We start from the raw sequence: 25,692 nt of genomic DNA, 5'->3' as shown, positions 1-25,692 counted from the left end.
GGAAGAGACCTTCTAAGGCCAGCAAATCCAACCCCCTCATTTTAAAAGGCAAGAAACTGAAGTTTAAAAGGGAAGGAAAGTGGAATTAACAATTACATAGGGCCTACTATGTGCCATGCACTCTGCTAAGTACTTTCACAAATACTATCTCATTTGAACCTCACAACAATCCTGGGAAGCAGGTGCTATTATTATCCCCATTTTACAGTTAAGGACACTGAGGCAGACAGGGGCTAAGTGACTTGTCCAGCACTCCACAGCTAGTACATCTCTGAGGCTGCGTTTGAACTCAGGTCTTGGAGCTTACATAATCATTTAGGAGAGGAAGCCATGTGTACAGAGGGACACAAATACAAACTACATACGAAGTACCAGTAGCTGAAGGAGTTGAGGAAAGACATCAATGCTAAAAGTGTCGCCAGAACTGAGATGTGAAATGCATTCCAGGAACAGGGGGCAGCCAATGCAAAGGCATGGAATTGAGAGGGGGAATATTGATCACTTTTGATTAAGAGGGAGAGTAGAAAGGAGGGCCTGGCTGGACTGTAGAGCATACGAAGGTAAAAATTTAAAATAAGACTTGAAAGGTAGGTAGGAAACAGTGAAGGATTTTAGAAGCCAAAGAGACTCTAACTTATCTGAGATAAGAGGAAACTCCTGGAACTTTTTCAGTGGGTGAGTGACATGATCAGAGCCGTGCTTTAGAAATATTGCCGTACAGATAGTGGTTTTGGTAGGTAAAAGAGCATACACAGTTTATGACTTTTCCTCTAGAATTCCAAATTGTTTTCTTTTTTCCCCCAATTCTCCCCAGTACATTTGTGTGGTCCTCCATCAATGAACATTTCTGTATTTTGCTAATCTGATTTACTGGTGTTGGCGACCACATTGTCCTTTTTGATACTCTCTATGCCCTCCATGGGCACCTTCTACACAAAAACGCCCCAAACTCTATCTACAGTTCTTAGCACCCTTCCTCCCCCAAATTCCTTTGCATGAATTTTGTACTTAATTTTCTATGTACATTTTTTTCCCTCTGACCCACTTCAAATAAAATGTAAACTCTTATGGCGCAGAGCCCTTTCATTTGTGTCTTTGTATATCAGTATCTAGCACAGTGTCTGGCACAGTAGATGATTATTAAATGACTGTTAGTTGATTGATATCACCACTAGGCATGTACCTATATCCTAGCAGGAAGTGGTCAGTTGGACCTTTGTTTGAAGACCTCCATGAAACAGAACCCACTATCTCCTGAAGTAGCCCATTTCACCTTTAGATAGTTATAATTATATTATAAGCATATTTTTCACTAAATAGAACCCAAACCTAGCACTCTGCTACTTCCACCAGGACCAGCAAACTACTTCTTTCATCCCTGGACTATTCACATTGGACATAATCTCCTGTGATCTCTCTCTGATTACTTGGTTCTTTCATTCTAAGAAGGTGTCCCACACCAAAAAATGTCTTTATTCTCCAGGATGGGACTTTCTCTACTAAGCCCCTTTATCTTCCCCTTACCCCCTTTGCAGCTTCCCTTTATGTATTAGAATTATTAGCCATTAGAAGGCATGCTTCCTTGTATTTATATTTCCAGGCCTTGGCATGGGGCCTGGCATATAGAAAAAGCATAACGAATACTTGACTTGACAACTTCTACCCATTGTTTCTAACTGTGCTGTCTGAGGTCAAACACAACAAATTTTTCAAGTGATGACTCTTCAGATGCTAGTGTGTCTCACTAAAATTTTCTCTTCACCAGCTTGTGCTCCCACTTTTTTCAATAAATCTTTTTTAGGTCAATTCATTTAGTTTTCAATGACATTCATGATGAATTACATGGTGATCAACTGAGTTAACCTTCGGGAGATTTAAATAATCTATTATTGGGCAAAAATAACTGTGTGACTGTTTCAATCTGATTATTGTAGTTGTATAAAACAGTTTACATATACCTTGTGGAAAGATAAATCTCTCCTTGTGTCCTCCTCTTTTAAAAGATATAATATTTATATTTATTTTTCTTCCATTTAATAGTATTTTATTTTTTTCAATTACATGTAAAGATAGTTTTCAATATTCACTTTTATAAAATTTTGACTTCCAATTTCTCCCTTCCCCCTCCCCAAGACAGCAATCTGATTATAGGCTACGTATGTACAATCATATTAAACATATTTCTTTTTTAAATTATTAATTTATTTGTGTTCAGCTTTCTACAATCAATTCCACAAGTGTAAGATATGCGCCCCCTCCTCTCCCTCCCTGAGACGGCATGCAATCTTATATGGGTTCTACACATACATTCTTATTAAACACATTTTCACATTAGTCATGTTGCATAGAAGAACCATATTTCCACATTAGTCATGTTGCGAAAGAAGAATCAGAACAAAAGGGAAAAAAGCATGAAAAAGAAAAAAAAGAGAAAAGCGTATGATTCCATAATTCTTTCTCTGAATATAGACAGTATTTTCCATCATGAGTCTTTTAGAATTGTCTTCGATCATTGTGCTGCCGAGAAGAGTTAAGTTGATCCAAGTTAGTCATTGCTTAATGTTGCCAGCACTGTGTACAATGTTCTCCTGGTTCTGTTCACTTCACTTAGCATCAGTTCATGTAAGTCTTTCTAGGTTTTTCTGAAACCTACCTGCTCATCATTTCTTATGGTTCCATTACATTCATATACCACAACTTGTTCAGCCATTCCCAATTGATGGGAATGCCTTCAATTTCCAATTCTTTGCCACCACAAAAAGAGCTGCTGTACATATTTTTGTACATGTGGATCCCTTTCCCTTTTTTATGATCTCTTTGGGATACAGATCTAGTAGTGGTATTATTGCTGGATCAAAGAGTATGCATGGTTTTATATCCCTTTGGGCATAGTTTCAAACTGCTCTCTAAAATGGTTGAATCAGTTCACAACTCCAGGGATGGAAGAAGCAATCTGCTGGTCCTGGTGGAAGTAGTAGAGTGCTAGGTTTGAGTTCTATTTAGTGAAAAACATGCTTATAATATAATTATAACTATCTAAAAGTGAAATGGGCTACTTCAGGAGATAGGGCTACTTTAGGGTTCCGTTTCATGGAGGTCTTCAAACAAAGGTCTGACTGACCACTTCCTGCTAAGACATAGATCCATGCCTAGTGGTGACATCAATCAACTAACAATCATTTAATAATCATCTACTATGTGCCAGGCACTGTGCTAGATACTGATATACAAATACACAAATGAAAGTGTTCTGTGCCATAAGATTGGACTGAGGACCTTTGGGGAAGGAGGTATATGAGTAAGAGCCTATATCCAATTGGACTTTGAAGGTGGAAAAGCCAGGGGATAGATGAGAAGGCATAGATGCTCGGAGGGTGGGGATGGGGTGAGGGAAGGAAGGGTAGAAGAGCAAGCTAGTGAAGGAAGGACCATATCTTTCACTTAAGCAAGACCTCTGGTACAGAAACTTCCCACTGCCTTCACAGAATTCAACTGTCATGAACAATGGTGGTAGCAACTAGCCTAGGTATATTCCTGCCTAGCTAGCCAAGGAGCCAATGGAATCATCCTGAGACTCTAGGGACAGCATCCTCCTGTCCTGTTTAGCAGTGACTGAGGAAATCAATAAAGGCTGCCACAGATTACTCCAAGTTTGGTGTAGACAATGGATTGGAGATTAATCTAATCCAACTCTGGTTTTAACAGGGGCTGTAACATTTAAGGCTAGATATTGATTCATATAATCCTGTGACCCTGAGTGACTATGGAGTTTGTGAATAAGAGAAAATGGACAAGAGGCCCAAAAAGCTTTTATTTTTACCTGCCATGGGAGGAGGGCAAGACTGATCCTGGGATTAAATGGAATGTAGAGTCTGTTGTATATGAAAGTAATGCTTCTGTTTTTATTACCTTTTGTTTAAGTAAAGTGAACTGCTTACTACGATAATGACTGGCATAGAGCCATTTGATTGACAGATGTCAAATGGAAAAAAGGAATGACAAAACAGGTAAAGGTACAAACTAAGGGGTATGATTGGCAGACACATGCATACTCATAGACTGACATCAACTCCATGCATTTTTAACATTGGGTTCAGAGCTAGTCGACAATTGACAAACAACTGCCATATTTGAGATCAAGCAGCTTTGCTAAGATCCAAAGCATTGCCTACTGGTGACAGAGATAACAGGCATATTTTATCAAGAGCAGAAAAAGCCACTTTTAGAAAAATATAGCTAATACATAGCATGATTATTACTAAGCATATCTTATAAGGAACTTATAGACTATGAAATAACAATTTAGAGTAGGAATAAAGAAATCCAACAGTTCAATTTACCAAGTATTTATTAAATACTACCATATACAAACATGCTGAGAAGTAACGTGGCACAGTGGACAGAGAGCTGGCCTTTGAATCAAGAAGATACAGGTTCAAGTCCTGCCTCAGACACATATTAATTAAACCTGGACAAGTCACTTAACCCCTCAATGTCCAGCAGGAGACTCTAAGAATATGTGGTGCAGAGAACTTACCATCTACTTTAACAGAAATTCCTTACTGAGAGTTTCCTACACTGATCAAATCAAAAGTCTGGTCCAAAAAAAAAAAATGCGAAAGTCAGTGTGTTTGGGAATGGGCCTGCAAAGATAACTTTAAAACCAGCATTCTTTTTTTTTTTTTTTAAAGATGGAGAGAAGATGATGTCATTTTATTCACCTGAATTTCACTCATTGCTACGATATGGAAGAAACTAAGGTGTGTGTAAGGATGAAGGAAACAGAGACCTAAATTATTAGATAGATGATACAAAGACTGACAGATAACATAGACATATCACTTTACAATTTGCAAAAAAATAGTTTCTACATGATATCAGTGTAGATATAGATATAGTATCTACATGATAACAGTGAGACAGATGATGCAAAAATGTTAGTAAAGCATGAGAAAAAGAAGTTCAGAGAGGTTAACTTATTTTCCTGTGATCAGGCAGGCATATGGGAAACATTTAAGTGCTTGCTGTGTGCCAGGTACTATGACACAGACATTCTTTAAGAACTTTACAATTGAATTGTTAAGCAGAGGTTAAACTATGTTCAAAGGAGATGTCAAAGTCAAACCCTATGAGAAATTTGAGTAAAGATAGTTACCTTTTGGTTGGAGGATCAAGGAAAGTTTTATGGGGAAGATATCTCTTCAACAATTGGGCTACGGAGAATATAAACAAAGTACGGTGATGAGTTCTGGGCTAGAGAGTGGTCCACTTTGGCTAGAAAGTAGAGTACATGAAGGAGACGAGGAGTAAGTAAGTCTGGGCAGGTAGGCTTGTGATGTTTAGTAAGTAGGTAACAACTGAAAGTTCTTGAGTAGAGTAGCATGACTTTAGCATGTCATTAGGAAAGTTACTTCTACAATGGATGAATTAGAAAGCTGACAGACTGGAGGCAAGGCCAGTAAGGAGGCTATTATTTCCAGAATTTTTTAAAAGCTTTTGTTTACTTGAGTTGTTATTATAACTTGCTATTTGCATTAGTTTAGAGTTATTAGCATGTGTTTTAGGGGACACCATGGTACTTAGCTTCTCTAGGTATTTTCAGATGTCATAATACTGACTGCACAGCCCCTCAGAATATCATGTATCCTCTTCAGGGAAGCCCACTGCCACTAAGAAATGATTGGCTGAGCAATCAGTAAAGGAAAAACCAAGTGCCTACAAACATTTTGTTCAGATTATGATATGCAGTGTGGCACATCATTCCACTCACCTCAGACAGGCAAGAGCAGAATGAATTGCATTTAGAACATTGCTCAGTGCTCAGCCATCCCAAGGTTCTGCATTCATTAATGCCCACCTATCAAACCATGAGATTCTTCCAGCAATGCTTTATGGCTGCAAACTATAGGATCACATGATCCCACGATCATTAAAGAAGGAAATTTGAGATGACTCTAAGAGCAGTAAGAAAGGTAGCCGCATGTTACCAGTAGCAACGTGGTTTCCAGTACCGGCTTAAAAGACACCAAGGATTATGTATGGCCAGAAAAGGAGGTAGGCTAGTCATATATCATATAGATAGTGAGCCCAAAGGCTGGTACCTCTGAGATGTTAACGTCACAAGAGGGAAGCCATTTGTATTTTGGGCACACCCTCTATGAAATTTTACAGAAAGACGTGGACGAGGATCGCACAGGAAGAGAAGGCAATAGGTGGTTGTCCGCAAGGGTGGACAGTCTCACTCAAACTCGCAGAGAATTATTGACCAAAGTTACCTGCCTGCCCCCTTTGTCCCAAGGCCATCCATTAAGCCAATCGGATAGTCAACATACATTTATTAAAGCCTTATCGTATGCTAGGCTTCGTGCTTAAGCGCAAAGAATACAAGGAAAGGATGACACAATCCCGGTCCTCGAGGAGCTCACATACTAATGGAGAAGCCAAGAGGCAATCAGCTATGTATGCACAAGACGTATGCAGTGGAAATGGAAGGGTTTTTAGAGGAAGGGGGCTGGTGGGGCGAGAGTGGACAGGGACCAAGAAAAGCCTACCTTGATTAAATGCCCACCCGGTGCCCACCAGGAACGAAACAAAACAGGCCTTAGCCTTCAGGAGGTCACATGCCCCGGGGCGGATACAACCCGCAGACGAGCCTCCCAGTACCAAGGTATCCCCGGGGCAACACTGGGTCTTCGGGCGGGGAAACCGGCTGGGGTCCAGAGGGTTTGCCAAAGTGCGGGGTTCACCTTTGCCCCTAAGGATGCGCCCCCCTCACAGGGAGCAGTCAGGGGCCTCTTGGCCTCCCGGGGTTTGCCCAGGGGGCGGGGAATGCCATGGAGCCCCTCCCCCAGGTGCCCCCCGGGCAGGCGGGGTCTCCTAGCAGCGCCCAGGCTGCAATGTTTCCCCCGCGACTTAGCAACCGCGGCAGCTGAGCGGAGGTCCCGGAGCGAGTAACTGCCCGGAGGTGGTTAGGATGTAGGTTGGTCAGAGGGCACAGGTGGGCCCCGCTCCTGCTTTCCGGCCACAGGTGAGTGAGTAGGGACGGCGGGCCTCAGGGACTGGGGGCGGGGAGGGCCACGGGTGGCTTCTTGCCGCCTCCTCGGGGTCGGAGACCATTCTAGGGGCTGGCACTGGGGGGAAGGGGACGATGGGGCTCCCTGCAACCGAAGCTGCCCCCGCGCTGCTTGGCACTGCCAGCTTCGTGCACATTCTGGCCACCTTTCCAGCCCCAATCTGCCTCCATCCTGCAGGCGCACCCTCCCCTTTCCCTTCCCCAGCCCTCGGCCTTATTTCCCCCGACTTGGTGAGCCCACCCCTCAGCCCTGCCCAAGCCCGCCCCTCCCCACGCCCTGTCCCTCAAGGACACGCCCATGGCGGAGCCTCTCCCTTCTCACCTTCAGCTACATCCCTTCAGACCTCAGTTCTGTCCCTTGCATTTCCTTCCCCGCTCCCGAATCCCCTCCCTCCCCCCACCCTTGCCCCATTTTCCCAACTTTTTCCTCCCGCGGCCTCTGGTCCTCCAGCTCTCCTCCCCCGAGTCCTAATTTCACCCAGTCTCCTATAGACTGAGTTGACTCTCCTGTAATGCCAGGCTCTCCTGCAGTCTTCCTGAACTCCCTACAATTCCGGCTCTTCTGTAACCTTGCCCCTTTTCTGCCAACCGCTATCCCAATTCCTAACCCTGCGCTCCTTCTACAAATCTGCCCACCTCTCCAGGCTCTGGTATCCTCTCCCACCCTTCCTACTACTCTCCTTCCTTCAATTCCTCTATCCCTGAGAAGTCTGTTTTCTTTATAACCATTTCTATTTCTTTAAATGTTCCAGACTGGCCTCTTGGCAACAAGTGTCTGGATGTAATACAGTACACATATCTTCAAACTTTATGGAGGATTCCGTTCTGCAACATTTAGGTGTTAAGCTCAGTTGAGTAATAGGAGTCATGCATGAGTTAGCTTCTGGATTAGGCCTCCTGCTATTTGTAGTAAATGAAAAATTTGGAAAGCACCGTTTTGGGCAGTGAATCTTAAAAATGACTGGTGAACAAATACTTTTGTGTACATTTTATTATCAAAGAAAACAAGAAACGAGATGAATAGCTCAGTTTAGGTAGGAGAACCTAGATTTTTTTTTTGTCTACATTATTTGTCTAATTGTTTTTTGTCTAAATGAATCATGTACTTCACTTTTATTCTGAATGCATAATGAGTACAAGAAATGAGGGATTTAGTGTATGACTTAGGCAGTTTGGGTAAGTGGAGGTTAAGTGATGTGTCAAGATAGACACTGCTAGTGTCAGACGGAGGATATGAACCTGGATCTCTCTGATCACAAGCCATAAACTCTGTCTGATAGCTACATTACCTCTGAAGAATGCTTCTGTTTTATAATGCATTTACCTTATCTGTGACTCTGATAAGAGTAACTGTTTCCAAAGTGTCTTAAATACACTAGAGAGGCATTTTAGAAGTCTGCTTTTAAAATGAAATAGAGAGAAGATGTAGAAAGAGTGACACAATCACTATCAAATATGACTCAAACTTTGCAGATTTTAATTACCTTTTTTTTTAAATGTAGAATTCCATGTGCTAACATCTTGTTTGGAATGCAGAAGAAAAATCTCCAAATCATATATTTTCTAGGTAATTCTTTTACTTAGGAAATACCCCAGGGATTTTGGGATAAGTGAATTCTTAATTTTTGTCGTATTTTCAAACAAACATTTTCTTCTGTGAGATCTTGGGGAGGGAGGCTAATTGCTGCCAACCCCCATTTTGCTTGGCAATAATAATGGCATTTAAGGTTCACAAAACTTTACATTTTATCCTCACAACCTCCTTGAGTGATAGTGCTATTAAGATCATCATTTTCCAGATGAGGAAACTTAAGTCACACAGAAGTTAAAGATCTTGTCCAAGGTCACACAGCTAATAAGTCTTTGAGTCCAAATTTGAATTTGGATCTCCTAATTCCAGGTCTGATGTTATATCCATTTTGCCACCTAGTGGTTTAAAGAAACAAATATGATTTATTATTATTTTTTTATCAACATGGCAGGTCAGTAATCCTAGTTCATTACTATCTTTAAGGTTTCTTATTTTAAACTAGCTCTGCTCAGCCAAAATGAAGCAGAGGAATATAAAATTGTCCTTTGAATGATAGACTTTTTTTTTTTAACCACCGTTCTGGGTCATTCAGGTTTAAAAGCTTTCATTTTAATTAGATTTTCCAAGTAGTCTCTTGAGAATTCTGAATTACAGTGAACTCTATTTTATTGTATGAATAAGGAGTAGGATGCTCTGAGGAGTCAAATGTTGTATTTACTAGGCAGCTAAGTGGTGCACTGGATAGAGAGCTAGATCTGGAGTAAGGAAGACCTTCAAATACAGCATCAGATACTAGCTGTGTGACCCTGGGCAAGTCACTTAACCTCTATCTGACACAGTTTCTCTAAAAAGGAGATAATTACAGCACTTATCTCTGGGTTATTGTGATGATCAAAAGGGTAAGGTGCTGTATAAATGCTACCTACTTAGCTGTAGTTAGTAGTAGTTGTAATAGTAGTAGTAGTAGTAGTAGTAAGTAGTAGTAGCTATTACCATTAGCTACCATTCATAAATATCATCTGTAATTACTGGTTTTCAAGGACATTAGAAGAAAAACAACACCAAAACTCTTCTGAACTTTTACTCCCATTAAATCAAGCTAAATGCCACATAGGATCATGCAAATGTTTCAGAATTGTCATTGTGAATTTCAAACATCATTGCACATTTATTTACTAAAGTGCTAAGAAGGGAGAGACTTCAGATCAAAATACTGAGAAAAAAGTCCTCTCCAGCAGCATAATTGCACAACTTGCTATTTCATTTTGGATGTGGTAACCCAGTTCCTAATGAGCAGTCTTTATTTCTAATAGCTCAAATGGATCAACTGTCTTCAGTTCTTTTCATTCAACCTTGGAATCATAGCTTTAGGACTTAGGGGCAAGGAATAAGAAAATTATTAATTTCAGAATGGCATGAAAGTAGAGGCAGTGTGACCTAGTGGATAGAGATGAACTTGGAGTCCAGAAGACTTGGTTCCATACTTAACTGCTTAGAATCCTAGATAAGAAAAGGGCTTCATGACATCCCTTTTTCATGGGTGTCATGAACCCCTTTGGCAGTCTGGTGAAGCCTGTGGACCCATTCTCAGAATAATGTTTTATTTCCTACATTCATGATTGAAGTAAATACTAAATTTTAGTTAGAGGTTAGTGAAAAAAAAAAAGATTTTTTTTTAACCACCCAAGTCTGAAGACCCCTTGGAATCTATCCATTAACTTCAGGATAAGAACCCTTCTTCTATAAGACTAAAAGTTATAGATGAGTTGCTGATCTGTATTGGTGGAGGGCATTTTCACACTATATTCCCCCATGCTTACGAAATCACATATCCATACCCTTCACTTATCTAGAAGAAAATCAGAAAGTGTTTCATATGCTAGTCAGTGGTTACCATGCTATAGCATGGTGGTTTAGTTCCTACTTTGTACTAAATCCATATTTCAAAGTTAGAAGGGACCTTAGCAAACATTTTACTTACTCCTAGAAGGATGGTAAAAAAAGAATCACCATTCACAATGAATTGTTGTTTGCTGTTGTATCTTTGTTGAGAAACAGAATGGAAGTTGGGTGGGGGTAATAGTGGGTTGTTTTCCTTCTTTTCAATTAAAAATGAGAGTGTTCCCTCAAACAGGCAGGACCAGCAGTATTTTGTGTCTTTTTGATTTCTTGGTGTAGTTTGTCTGTTAAGGTTCAAGTCTGCTAATCACCTCATTCCATGGGGGTGGCATTAACAAGAGCTGCTCAGTGGACTACTGCTGGATTTGGAAAAGGCACCTTAGAACTAACTCCTTTAAACGAAGCTCTTCTAAATGACATTATCAAGTTTGTGGAGTCCTTCCGTGTTAAATATCCTCAAGAGGCAGAATTTGTTTTCAAAGAGCCACTTCGATGGAAAACAACGTTGGAGCCTTCAGAATTTGAATCAGGTTACATTGTCAGGTAAGCCTATACCTGCATTTAGTAAGTCTAATATCTTTGTCGTTGTGGTAGGAGCAGTATTTTAATCCTTCCCCTCATGCAAGTTAGACTAATTTTTCCTTAAAAAGCTATTGAAGCCTTGAGATGTGGATTGGCTCAGGGGCCTAGAGGCTCAGACCAGTAATATCACTTTGGCCTGAGTATCAAGCAGCTACAGATTAGGAAGTGGGGGTGGGGGAGAGGGATCGAGGACCTGGATAATTCAGGGAAGGCATGTCCCTCAGCTAAATGAATTCAAGGTGTCTTTATTGTCCTTAAATCCCAATGCAAATAGTGAGAGACTAAGTTGATGTTAAAGTTGATAGAAAAGATGTAAATGAAATATTCAATTCAACAAATATTTGTTATGTCATTTCCTCTGTTCTGTTTTCTGCAACCAAGCAAAACAAGTCCACTCCCTTGCTTTAATAAACACTATTTTTAAAAATTGTAAACTTAAATATTGTCAAGAAAACAAGAAAATCAAATGAACAGGCAAAACAAGGGGCAAAATTCTATCCATCAGAACTGGAGACCAGGCTTGTGATTTAATTCGTTTAGGGAACTCACAGAAAAGGAAATTCATTTTACCCAAGCAAATCCTTTTCTGCATCTGGGAGCAGAGGTGTCAAACATAGTTGCTTCATGCAGAACGCAGCATGCCCAGGTGTGACCTGAACCAGATGAAGATGTAATTGGGAAATATTTAATAAATAAATAAAAATATAATTAATCATAGGTAATATCACATTTTAAAACTAAGTCAATATACAGCCTTCAGGGATCCTTACGTATTGATTAGCAGTCTGTATTTCTATTTGAATTTGACACCACTGGCCTAGAGCAATTGAGAGGGTAAGTGACTTACCCAGAGTCATACAGCCATATAATATGTGTCAGAAACAGGACCTGAACCCAGGTATTTCTAGCTCCAGGGCTATGTCTCAATCTACTACACCATACTGTCCCTGTGGGAGAAGAAATAACATGCATAAAAAAGTAAAAAAAAAAAAATAATAATAATTTTGTGGTGAACAGTTTGTAAGGATTTGAAATATTATAACACATCCTGAATATTTTTTGTAGGGCCTAAATTTAAAAATACATACACAACGCATACATATATATGCAAGTATATATATATTTATATATACATATTTTTGTTTATAAAAATATACACACACCTACTCCCATACCCATAAGTATCCCAGCCTAACAAGATTGTCCTTGATCAAGGTCTTTTGACTTCCATGATAAAAAAAAAAATGATAGAAGTTACATTTTGTTCTTAAGTTAAATCAGTTGAGAAACTGGGATGTGGAACATATCTAAAGGGAATGCTCCTCAGAGTAAAGTGAAACTTGGGGGGAAAAATTGGCTTCTTGTCCCTGTGAGATTCTCAGCATAAGTCTCATTTATCAGGGAAAGTGAATAAAAAAACAAAGAAACTTTATTTAATAAATAAGTATTTTGCTTATATTTAGTCATTTTTTTAAAAAAAAGAAAAATCTCATCCCTCTCATTAGTTTGTATTCTGAAGTTCATATTTTGGGAAATCAACCTTAAAAATAACAAAGTTGGTAAAGAAGCCTGTTTGCAATTTGCTGTGTTTGCAAATCATGAACTTCATCATACCTTTATAAAGGTGGATGCATTGTCTATAAATAAAGAGTAACCCAGAAATTGTCTAACCTTTAACTGATGTGGTATGAAAAACCTTAAAGGAAAAATTACCAAATAGTGAATGATTTTGTAGTACTACTCTTTTTTTTTTTTTCAAATGTATCAGACACTTAGACAAGAGAAAAACAAAGTTTTCCCCTTGTACTTATCTGACTTAGTGCAGCCATGCATAGATTGAAAAGGGAAATTCATCATTCTAGTTCCTATATACTTGCTGATGAGTGCTGCTAAGTCCTAGGGATTATGGTCATACATGTTTGCTGAATAAGGTGGGGAGGGGCAACTCTCCAATGTAAGTATTCATACTTTCTGTGTGCCATAAATAACCTTGAGAAGTTTCTTGTTCAAATGTATTAGAATTCCATTCTTTTAAGAAAGTTTTGTTAGGAATGAATCTAACATCAATCCTTCATTTGCCTCTACCCTTCCCTGCCCCCTCCTCTTCTCCCCTCCCCAGTGACACAGGAGTCCTATCCGAAGAAAATTCCAAAGATGGGCAGCCATTACTGATTTTGTCTGGAAAGGATATTCAAGTCAGTAGCTTTGGTCAACTGTCGCGCCTGTTAGAGCTTGCCAAGGATAAAAAGCTGAAGGAAACACAAATATGCCTTGAAGGTGGTATCCATAATCAGATTTGTAAACTCAGACATTTAATTAGCTTCCTAATTGGTCTCTCATCAACAATCTATCCTGTGCACAGCCTCTAAGTGTGTGATATTCCTAAAGCACAGGTCACACCATGACACTTTCCTTTCCCAGCAAGTGCAGTGGCTCAATAAGAGTTTGTAATAATCGGGAGAAAGAAACAAGAGGAAAAGGAAAAATAACACCAGCAGCAACAGTAGCTCCAGCAGTTAGAAGTTCTGTAGTACTCTAAGGTCTGCAAAATGCTTTCTATATGTGATCTCACTTGGTAAAAGACCAAGACCTGTATTTGGCATTTAGAGACCCTCCCAATCTGTTTCTAGCATACCTTTCCAGAGTTATTACATGTCTCTTTCTTCCTCCCTTTTTGCCCCTCCTCTATGAATATAGGAGAGTGACAACGAGGTATCCTCTTTGAGAAACCATAAATCTGTCCTGCATAGCCCCCAAGCCCTACATTGGTCTGGAGGACACTGCCAAGGCAACAGTCACAGCTCCTGCTCTCATAGCCCTAGAGATAATCTCTTTAAGTACAATTAAGTACAAGTTTCTCTTTTGGCTGAGCCACTCACATGATGTAAGACTCCACTGAAACTCTGAAAGCCCAGGGAAAGGATGGATTTGATTATCTGCTATGATGTTGTTCCAGATATTTCTAATAAGTAAAATTAGCTCCTTGTCCATATGGTCCATGTCCTACTATTAGCTTGGTTACCATGGAAGAAAACTCTGACAGAAGTACCCAGGATTAAACGAATGTACCCCATGTCCTATGCTTGTCACCCAAGGCTAGAATTGAGAGAAGAGGATTTTTCTTTGTAAGACTTCAAACTTCAGCTTAACCCTTTCCAACTCTCTCATTCCTATTTCCATGAAGGATCAAGAATATTTTATATAGCATTTGAAGAGTATGAAATCACTTTAATGAGTAAATGTAGATAAATAGATCATGTACCAATATGTGGCATATTCTCTGAATCTGGTTAAAGCAGAAATTCTTAATCTTTTTTTGTGTCATAAAAACCTCTTTTTGATGACATCTATACATCCCCTTTCAGAGCTTAAATTTTAAATACTTAAAATCAGTAATATGAAGAAAGCCAATTATGTTAAAATACAGTGATCACATTAAAAAAACTAATTTCATAGACTCCAGATTAAGAAACCTTGGGATATGTTTTTATAAAAAGTTTTATCTGTTTCATTTCCAGAATAGTTACTTGCTCTTTCTCTATCGGGACTAGTGTTTGTTCATTTTTCCTGGGTTCCATGTCGATCTCTTGGTTTCTGGTCAAAGCTACCTTCTCCATAGCCAAGTGAGCCACAATCTAGTCATTTCTTGCTTCCCTTCGAATATATCTCTTCAACTTCTCCTTCTTTTCCTTTCCTAGATTCTCACTACTTGTTAAAAAGTTGTCCCTCAGTGGTCATTCTCTGTTCTAAAGCACTTTCCCACCCAGTAATTTCCTCTAAACATCACTATTTTCCTTGTAGCCCTTCTGACATGAATCCAAACACCTCCTTCTCTAACCTAACAATCTTCCCAAAATTAAAGGCAAATTCTATAAACAGTACTCCTACCCCTACTCTTTCATAAATAGGGATGGTAAAGGGCAATTTTTTTTTAGTCTATTTAGTCAGATGTTTGGGCATCTGACAATTGATCCTCAGCTTCTTCAAAATTTAGAACTCAGTGGCTTTGAAACCTACATGTACATAGTCCATCAACATGTGCATGTATCTACAGCAAAAAAAGAGGTATATTATGATTATAATATAAGTATAAATTAAAGAGGTGCTACTTTTACCACCAACTAGGTATGTGTAACACTGCTGGCTCCGTTTTGCAGAAGTAGTCTTAAGGTAAGTAGAAGAGCTCAGACAATCTGAATGTAGGACAGAGTAGTAGGAGGCAAGAGACAGCATAGGAGCTGAGAAAGAGGGATTGTACTACATTTAGGCATGGACAATTTATTTTTAGTGTTAACAACCAAATCTCACCACCAAAAGTTAAAGCAATTTATGGACTAATTTTTAGTTCTTGAAGTAGTTAATTAATTTTCATTCTAGATATATATTGAGGAGGCAGGGTGGTGTAATGGAAAGATTGCTGGGTGGAGCATGAGGACCTGGGTTAAAATCCTGGCTCTTTTATTAACTACCTCTATGACCTTGTCCAAGTCACATAATCTCTGCAGACCTCAGTTTCTTCAACTATAAAATAAAGGGATTGGACTGTATCAGAGATGTTGGATTCCCCAGGCTACATACAAGCAGCCAGCAAAACTCCAGAGTGGGGCAGGAACCAGATTAAAAGGCAATTGGGAAGTTTTTAACAAAAGAAGTTAAAATGTGGTGTAGTATAAATGATGTTCATTTATGGTTTTCTATGTCAATATATAGGCATCTAGATGGTATAGTGGATGGGGTGCTGGACTGGAAGTCAGGAAGACTCATCATCTTGAGTTCAAATCTGGTGTCAGATTTTACTAGCAGTGTGAACCTGGACAAGTCATTTAACCCTCTTTGCCTCAGTTTCCTCATCTAAAAATGAGGTGGAGAAGGACATAGCAAACTACTCCTGTGTCTTTGCCAAGAAAACTCCAAATGGGGTCATGAAGTTGGATATGACTGAAGATGACTATACCACACTGTTTCTATTAGAATTTGACATTATAGGACTAGATGACTTTGAAGGTAGTTTCTAGCTATCTATCTGTGTTCCTTTGAACTGAAGATAGGGAGCTAAATAGAAGGATGTTGTGCTTGTGTTTTGGCAGCTAATAGAGACCCTGTAGTGAAAATTTTGGGCGCAGGATATGGTATAGTGGAAGGAGAAGAAGATTCGTCTGCAATACGTTTCTTAGATAAAATGAAAAAAGATGATGGTCATGCAAGTATTAAAATGAAAATCTCACTTCTGCTGCAGCAACTGGATGTGCTCCTCCTCAATAATTCTCTAAAACATATCTCTTTGTAAGTGGGCTAGGTGTGGGGGAAGGGCTTGGGTAAGAAAAGTCTTTGTAAAGAAAGTTTAAGCTCACCAAAAAATTTTTTTTCAACTGGTAGAAAAAAATGGGAAACAATATTGAAGTCTTACAATTTTAGAATTAGACCTTTAGGAATCATCTAGTCCAATCTCTTTTTAACAAAAGAGAAAACTGAGGCTTTTATAATTTAAATAAATATTCACATTAAAATGAAATTAAACTAATATAATTTTTTTAATGATTTCACATTATTGAATAAGGCATAAACTGCTTTATCAACTCAGTTGATTGTACACATTAAAATGATTAAACCATTTTAGTTACTTTTTATTTAATTCTGAAAATGTTAAGTGACTATATGCTTTTCAAAAATCTACAAGATTTTCCTTCACATTATTACTAAAGTATAATGAAGATATGACAACATAACATAAATTTTGTTCATTTTTATAAAATTAATCTAATTAGGACATGTAATTAATAATTTAGTAGATAGTTGCATAGAGTATTTAATCAAAATGCATTATGGAATAAACTGTATGTTAACAAACAATTAATACTATAAAACGAAGGATATTCCTTTCTGAAAAAAATAATACTTTTCATTTGTTTTCAGGGGATATACTTTTTACATATCAGATTTGAGGGCTTTTTTTGTTGTTGTCAATTTCAGAGAAATACGTTTAAATCCAGCTACGATTAAGAATGATGTAGATCTACTCAAGCGTTTCTCAGGAGAAGGAGAGCAAACAGTCCTGGAATCTATTGAGTATACATCAGGTTCAAATATTTTCAGATCTTTTATTCTGTATCAACATTTTCAAAATACTTCAAATATCCACAGATTTGAACACTTTTTTCTTTTAAGATAATGAAAATTCATGAAAAAATTTTATGGTTGTAAAAATATAAGGTATAAAAATTCAGTTCATTAAAATTAATAGGAAATTTATTTTAAAGGTCATCATTTTGCAGAAATCAAGTCTAAATTGTTTGTTTTTTTTGACTGCTAATTGCTTGTAGACTTTGAATTTGCAAATGGATGTCGGGCCCCACCGTGGAGACAGATGCATGGGGAAATTTGTTATTTGATGGTGAAACCACATGACTGTGATAGTATCTACGTGACTTGTAGCACTGCAGGAGTTTTTGTAAATGGTGTAAGTAAAAAGCAGAGCCAGAATTAGAACCCAACAAATGTGCTTTATAGCCAGACCAGTGATAGTCTAATGATGGTAATTCTCTGCCCTATGTCTTAGGTTATGTCTATATAACTAAGTATGAGTCTATATAATTTGTTCGTCTGTCAATGCTGTGTTTTGGAAATACCAAATCCAGTGATTCTGGGCAGGGTTGACAGAACAAGAAATTTCCAGGTCACACTGCATGGGATTTAAAGTAATTTATTCTACATTGTACAATTTAAATCCCTCAAAGAATTCATTGAGGCACAGAGCAACTGCTGTTATTGTTTGCTGGGTCATGGATTTTGAGAGCTCCTTTTTAAATTTTACAGTTACAAGTGGCTGTATTTCCTGAATTTTCTTTTAACTGGACTTCCATAGTTCCCATTCCCACTAGAAGCCAATCTAGTAAGCTACCCAGAATCCCTACCATGCTGTCTGGGTTCTAAGTGCTTCTATGATGCCCCCTGTCTTCAGGTCATAATTTTAAATTCTAGTCTCCCAAGAAAAATTCTGTCAAGAACTATAGCACTATAGGGTATAATTTATAGAATGATATGATAAAATACTTGATAATAATATAAAAAAGTTTTATCTTTAAGGGCAAAAAAAATGAAGCAGAGGAAATTAACTATGAGAGGCACAGTGAAATATTTAAAGATCTTGTCACATTTTTAAGACACACATCAGCAAAATTTTCAGAAAATATGTCAAAACAGGTAGGTTGTATCTGATGGCTTATTATTTGTTATATTTTCTCATAACAATTTCTAAAGTTGCCTTACCCTTGGTTACTTTGGTCTAAAATACCATGTATTTAAACTCAAATGGAGAATTATTCCATGGCTTAAAAAAAACAACAACACCTTTTTTGATAGTAGTCCTATTAAAGCATGCAAATGATAAACATTTGTACTTATGGGTATTTTCACATTATTTTTGCTTCTAGCATCTAGGTTAGATAGAATTTCCAATCTTATGCTATCCAGAAAAGCTTTTCAGTAAATTAACAATAAAGAAAAGGATTCAGGCATTTTGCTAGCCGATGTGATTTGAAGATTTTTTTCCTCTCTGACTTAATTAGGTTATCCCCTTATACCATAAGATTGTTAAGGACAAAAGACATGTCATAAATAATAATAATTCAAATTAAATAGCCATTTATTCTCAAATACTCAAGTATTTAAATGCATATTACTCCATCAGTTTGTGAGTTCCTGTTAGTGAAACAAATTACTAAGTGATACTATCCAACTTGTACCCATACCCTCCCATAAAGTTTGCCATAAGAGTTCTTTTTTTCTTCTTCTGGGATTATTACTCTTTATGCTGGTATTTGTAGCAGAGTATCTGGAGCACAGTAAGGTTCTTTTTTTGAATGTTTATTTATTTATTTTTAGTCTTCAACAGTCATTTCCACAAAATTTTGAGTTCCAAATTTTCTCCCCATTTCCCCCTCCCTCCACCACATAATGCCTTGCATTCTAATTACCCCTTCCCTCAATATGCCCTCCCTTGTATCACACCCCTCCCTTCCCTTATCCCCTTCTTCTCTCTTTTCTTGTAGGGCAAGATAGATTTCTATACCCCATTACCTATATTTCTTATTTCCCAGTTGTAGTCAAAAACAATTCTCAACATTCGTTCCTAATACTTTGAATTCCAACTTCTCTCCCTTCCTCCTTCCCCACCCATCCCCACTGAGAAGATAAGCAATTCAATATAGGTTGTATATGTGTAGTTTTGCAAAAAACTTTCATAATAGTCATGTTGTAGAAGACTAACTATATTTCCCTCCATCCTATCCTGCCCTCCCATTTATTCTATTCTCTCTTTTGACCTTGTCCCACCCCAAAAGTGTTTACTTCTGATTACTCCTTTCTCCCACTTGCCCTCCATTCTATCATTCCCACTCATCCCACTTGTCCTCTTCTCCCTTACCCTTCTGTAGTACAAGATACACTTTCATACCAAACTGCATGAGCATATCATTCCCTCCTTAAGCCAAATGTGAAGAGAGTAAGCTTCCCTTTTTCCCTCTCACCTCCCCCCTTTTCTCCTCCACTGAAAAAGCTTTTTCTTGCCTCCTCTATGAGTGATAATTTGCCCCATTCTATTTCTCCCTGTCTCCTTCCAATATATTCCTCTCTCACTCCTCAATTTTATTTTTTTGGGGTATCGTCCTTTTTTATTCAATTCACCCTGTGTTCTCTATCAATATATGTATGTGTGTATGTGTGTGTGTGTGTGTGTGTGTGTATAATCCCTCCAACTACCCAAATACTAAGAAAAGTCTCAAGAGTTACAAATATTATCTTTCCATGTAGGAATATAAACAGTTTGACTTTAGAAAGTCCTTTATGATTTCTCTTTCCTGTTTGCCTTTTCATGCTTCTCTTGATTTTTGTGTTTGAAAGCCAAATTTTCTATTCAGTTCTGGTCTTTTCATCATGAATGCTTGAAAGTCCTCTATTTCACTGAATGGCCATATTCCCCCCTGAAGTATTGTACTCAGTTTTGCTGGGTAGGTGATTCTTGGTTTTAATCCTAGTTCCTTTGACTTCTGGAATAGCATATTCTATGCCCTTCAATGCCTTAGAAGCTTCCAGATCTGTGTTATCCTGATTGTATTTCCACAATACTCGAATTGTTTCTTTCTAGATGCTTGCAATATTTTCTCTTTGACCTGGGAACTCTGGACTTTAGCTGCAATATTCCTAGGGGTTTCTCTTTTTGTATCTCAGGAGGTGATTGGTTCTTTCAATATTCATTTTGCCCTCTGGTTCTAGAATATCAGGGCAGTTTTCCTTGATAATTTCATGAAAGATGATATCTAGGCTGTTTTTTGAATCATGCCTTTCAGGTAGTCCCCTAATTTTTAAATTGTCTCTCCTGGATTTATTTTCCAGGTCAGTTGTTTTTCCAATGAGATATTTCACATTATCTTCTATTTTTTCATTCTTTTAGTTTTGTTTTGCAATTTCTTGATTTCTTATAAAGTCATTAGCTTCCATCTGCTTCATTCTAATTTTTAAAGAATTATTTTCTTCAGTGAGCTTTTGAACCTCATTTTCCATTTGGCTAATTCTGCTTTTTAAAGCATTCTTCTCCTCATTGACTTTTTGAACCTCTTTTGTCAATTGAGTTAGCCTATTTTTAAAGGTGTTATTTTCTTCAGCATTTTTTGGGTCTCCTTTAGCAAGCTCTTGACTCACTTTTCATGGTTTTCTTGCATCGCTCTCATTTCTCTTACCAGTTTTTCATCAACCTCTCTTACTTGATTTTCAAGATTCTTTTTGAGCTCTTCCATAGCCTGAGACCATTGCATGTTTATTTTGGATGTTTTGGATGCAGAAGCCTTGACTTCCTCTGATGTTATGCTTTGTTCTTCCTCATCTAAAAGGATGGAAGAAAATATCTGTTCACCAAGAAAGTAACCTTCTATAGTCTTATTTTTTCTCCCTTTTTTGGACATTTTCCCAGCTTGACTTTTGAGTCCTTTGTCAAGAGGTGGGTATAATCTGGGGACCTGTAAGTTCTCAGTTCCTCCAAGGTGGCACAATCAAGGGAAAGAGGTTTACTTCTCTCCTGGACTGCACACTGGTCTGGGAACAACCAAAAACTTTTCTGCTCAGAATCTGCAATTGGAATTCCTTCACCATAACCACTTCAGGTCCACTACACCAGGGCTCCTCCTCACCCGAGGATGGAGGTCAGGACTGAGAATTAGATCAATGGCTCACTTCCCCCAGGGGCTTTAGGTAGAGGTCTCCCAGGGCTGTTACTCAGGGCTGAGATTCATATCAGCTGCTCAATTACCCCAGGAGCTGTAGGAAGAGGGCTCCAAACCTGAGGTCTAGACTGCACTCCCTTCTCTTGTGTGAAGGAGCCCTCCCACTGACCTTTGAAGCTATCTGTGGCATTTGTGGGTTGAGCAATCTGAGAACTGCTGCCAGTGGCACCCTGTTCTGAGTCCTGTCCCTGCTGCTCCGTGCGGGGTTGCGCTCCATATGATAGATTGTGCTCTGCCTGCCATAGGGGTTCTACCCAACATGTTGAAAGTCTTTTCTCTTTCTCCTGGTATCTCAAGGTTACCAGCTCTGACAGTCTGCTGGCATCCTTTGTCCTTGGCTCATGACCAGACAAGGTGATGCCATTTTTTATTCATGTTCTTCATAGTTTCTCACTGGTTATATGTTGGAGCCTACTCACATATTCTGTGTGCTTCTTCATGCTCTCTGTGTGATACTGTTTTTAAATCTCTGGAGATTGTTGTAGTCCACATTTTATTACCATATAGCAACAAGAGTAGAGTGTTCTAAAAACTTATGAAGTACCTCACATGCACTTGCTTTATATTATACTTCACAGTTTACAAAACACTTTTGCCACAGCAACCTTGTGGTACTAGTACTGTAAATATCAGGTTGCTTAAGAGTCTTGCTCCCAGTCACATAGCTAGTATGGAGCTAGAATCGAGATGTTTTCACTTCAAGCCCAGTGTTCATCACATATATGTCCCATCTTTGAGGAGATATCTTCCACAGAATCAAGTATACTGCCTGGTATATAATTGGATTGGAACTCCCTGTTAAGTAAGATAGTGAGAATGCAAATACTGCAAAGCCATCAAATCACCAAATTGGTTTTACAAACCAATTCCCTTGGAAACATATCCACTTAAACACTTTATGGTGTTCTCCTGGGCTCTGGGAACATAATTAGAATTTAAGCAGCTGGGAGCATTTAATCATTTGTTTCTACCATATAGGAAGATCCTTTTGACAAAGTTGCTTACTTGTCTCTGAAAATGTCATTATGTTGTTTGCTCCTTGGACTGTATTAAATAATATTTTTGATACTTGATGAATGTTTGATCTCAACAGTGTGGGTAATTGCTCAGAAATGCATATCATAATCTGTCCATGCTATGCTATCCTGTGAGAATCATGTCCACAGCATTCCATATATCCTATATTATGCTCCAATCAATGTGCTGGAACCTTCCTTTATGACATTGTATGGGGCACTCAGGTTGTTGGTTTATCCTTTATTGTATCCACATGCTTGTCTCCTTTCTGATAATGTCTCCTTCTGACAACATCCTTACACGGCTGTTCCTCTTGAATAATTCAGTAATGGGAATGTGATACATCCTATTTACGCTATATGCTTCTCTGATGCCCTGTGATCAGTCAACTTTCAACTTGAATTTTTGGGAGACCATGTTATTTCATGATGTGTGGATGTGGAGCATCTATATGAATATGCAATGTTGAAAGGGAACCTTTATTTCAGGAAAATCCTTGAGATCATTAAAAGCATTGGACACTTTTTTCAAAGGCAGTCTGACCTACCTTCCTCCTTCTGTTCAGTTTCAGACCTAGGGTGACATCCATGCGCAGAGTCTGTTTGAGATCTTTGTATTGATGGGCCAACTCTGCATTGTTCTTGCAAATGTTTATCATAGTCTTGACAATAAGCATTCTTCATCCATTCATTGTGTAGATAGCTAGGTTGTAGGGATAAGTGGAACTTTTAAAAATGATTGTGAATTTCACTTTTTTTTAAGAGTTCTTGGGGATTCTGGGGCTAGATGCAATCATTACAATATCATTTGCAATCAGAGACATTTGGAAGACCTCATTATCTATAAAGAAGGTTTCTTTCATTTTGCCTATGGCTTGGACATTCTCCAAGTCAGTTTTTTTCTTTTATTTAGTCATTTTTTTAGTCATATCTGACTCTTTTTGACCTCATTTGGGATTTTCTTGGATAAGATACTGGAGTGATTTGCCATTTCCTTCTCCAGGTCATTTTACACATAAGGAAAACTGAGGCAAACAGGATTAAGTGACTTGCCTAGGTTCGCACAGCTAATAAGTGTCTGAGGCTGGATTTGAACTCAGATCTTCCCTACTCCAGGCCTACCACTTTAATAGCAAATACCACATCTTGGCTGATGTTATCAGAGGGCCATTGATGTAGTAATAGCTCTTGTTAGGTTTTTCTTTTTCTTTTTTTAATATATATATATATATATATTCATTTTATTTATTTTCAATGTTCTACAATCACTACCATAAAACTTAGATTTTTTTCCCCTTACCTATCCCCCACTACCCCCCTCCCTTCACAAGATAGCATATAATTCTATATAGGATCTACACATATATTCATATTGAATACATTTTCACTGTAGTCATGCTGTGTAGAAGAACTAAAATAAATGGGAGATATCATATAACAAACCAAAACATAGTACACACACACACACACATACAAAATGATCTGCTACATTCTGCGAATGAATTCCATAGTTCTTTCTCTGGATGTGGAAGGCATTTTGCCTAAGAAGACCATTGGGAATTTTTTTTTTATGTCCTTGCATTGCTATGAAGATCCAAGTCTTCCAGAAAAAACTCACACATTGTGGTCGTTGCTGTGCACAAATTTCTCCTGGTTCTGCTACTTTTGCTCAGCATCAGATCATATAAGTCTTTCCAGGTCTCTCTGAAATCTTTTTGTTCATCATTTCTTATAGCACAATAGTATTCCATTACATTAATATAGCATAATTTATTCAGCCATTTCCCAATTGATGGGCATCCCCTTGATTTCCAGTTTTTGGCAACTACAAAGAGTGCTGCTATAAATATTTTTGTACATGTGGAACATTTTTATGATCTCTTGGGCATACAGTCCTAGAAACGATATTGCTGGGTCAAAGGGTATGCACATTTTTGTAGCCCTTTTGGCATAGTTCTAAATTGCTCTCCAGAATGGTTGGATGAGCTCACAGCTCCACCAACAATGAATTAGTGTTACAACTCTCCCACATCCTCTCCAACATTTATCATTTTCCTGTTCTGTCATGTTTGCCAATCTAATAGGTATAATGTGGTACCCCAGAGTTGTTTTGGTTTGCATCTCTCTAATCAAAAGTGATTTAGAGCATTTATTCATATGATTGTTGCTATTTTTCATTTCTTCCTCTGAAAATTGTCCGTTCATATCCTTTGACCATTTATCAATTGGGAATGACTTGTTTTGTTGTACATTTGACTCAGTTTTCCATATATTCTAGAAATGAGGCCTTTATCCCTGAGATTAGCTGTAAAAATTCCAATATACTACATCCCTCCGAATTTAGGTTGCATTGGGTTTGGTTGTGCAAAAACTTTTCAGTTTAATGTAATCAAAATTATCCATCTTGCACTTCATAATGCTTTCTATTTCTTCTTTAGTAAAAAGTTCTTCCCTTCTCCATAAATCTGATAAATATACTATTCCTTGCTCCTCCAGTTTGTCCATAGTATCAATTTTTATGCCTAGATCGTGTACCCATTTCAACTTTATTCTTGTGTATGGTGTTAGGCATGGGTCTATGCCTAGTTTCCACCACACTGTTACCAGTTTTCCCAGCAATTTTTGTTGAACAGTGAGTTCTTTTCTCAGAAGCTGGGGTCCTTGGGTTTATCAAACAGGAGATTGCTATATTCATTGCCTACTGTGTCTTGAGTACCGAGCATATTCCACTTGTCTGCCCTTCTGTTTCTTAGTACCAAGTGGTTTTGATAATTGCTGCTTTATAATACAATTTGAGATCTGGTAGTGCTAGGTCACCTTACCTAGCATTTCTTTTCATTAGTCCCTTTGATACTCTGGACCTTTTGTTCTTCCAGATGAATTTTGATATTATTTTATCCAGCTCTAGAAAATAATTATCTGATAGTTTAATTGGTATGGCACTAAACAAGTAAATTAATTTAGGCAGAATTGTCATTTTTATTATGTTGGCTCGGCCTACCTATGAGCAACTGATGTTTTTCCACTTACTTAGATATAACTTTATTTGTGCAAAAAGTGTCTTGTAATTGTGTTCATATAGTTCCTGGGTTTGTTTTGGCAGGTAGACTCCCAAATATTTTATAGTGTCTACCCTAGCTTTAAATGAGATTTCTTTATCTCTTGCTGTTGGGCTTTATTACTAATATATAGAAATGCAGAAGATTTGTGTGGGTTTATTTTGTAACCTGCAACTTTGCCAAAGTTGTTTATTATTTCAAGTAGTTTTTTACTTGAATCTCTGGGATTCTTTAAGTATATCATCATATCATCTGCAAA

General features: G+C 38.1%; 1 protein-coding gene across 3 annotated transcripts in view; it reads left to right on the top strand.

Moving 5' to 3' along the window:
* Nucleotides 1-6,868: 6,868 nt before the first annotated feature.
* The window catches only part of ODAD2 (outer dynein arm docking complex subunit 2), a 218,345-nt gene continuing 199,521 nt past the window's right edge, over nt 6,869-25,692 (top strand). For 2 of the 3 annotated variants that reach the window (XM_072651824.1, XM_072651822.1), the window contains exons 1-7: nt 6,869-7,027; nt 10,782-11,045; nt 13,204-13,361; nt 16,172-16,367; nt 17,055-17,161; nt 17,405-17,541; nt 18,168-18,284. In XM_072651824.1, coding sequence (XP_072507925.1) covers nt 10,822-11,045; nt 13,204-13,361; nt 16,172-16,367; nt 17,055-17,161; nt 17,405-17,541; nt 18,168-18,284 — 939 coding nt within the window. In that variant the 5' untranslated portion in view covers nt 6,869-7,027; nt 10,782-10,821. Of the gene's footprint in view, nt 7,028-8,574; nt 8,640-10,781; nt 11,046-13,203; nt 13,362-16,171; nt 16,368-17,054; nt 17,162-17,404; nt 17,542-18,167; nt 18,285-25,692 lie in introns of all 3 variants that reach the window. The other variant, XM_072651823.1, reaches the window with a different exon arrangement.

Source organism: Notamacropus eugenii, chromosome 3 (assembly GCF_028372415.1).
Source record: "Notamacropus eugenii isolate mMacEug1 chromosome 3, mMacEug1.pri_v2, whole genome shotgun sequence".
NCBI classification, from domain to species: domain Eukaryota; kingdom Metazoa; phylum Chordata; class Mammalia; order Diprotodontia; family Macropodidae; genus Notamacropus; species Notamacropus eugenii.
Note: the sequence above shows the minus strand (reverse complement) of the source record. Positions and strands in the feature narration are given on the sequence as shown.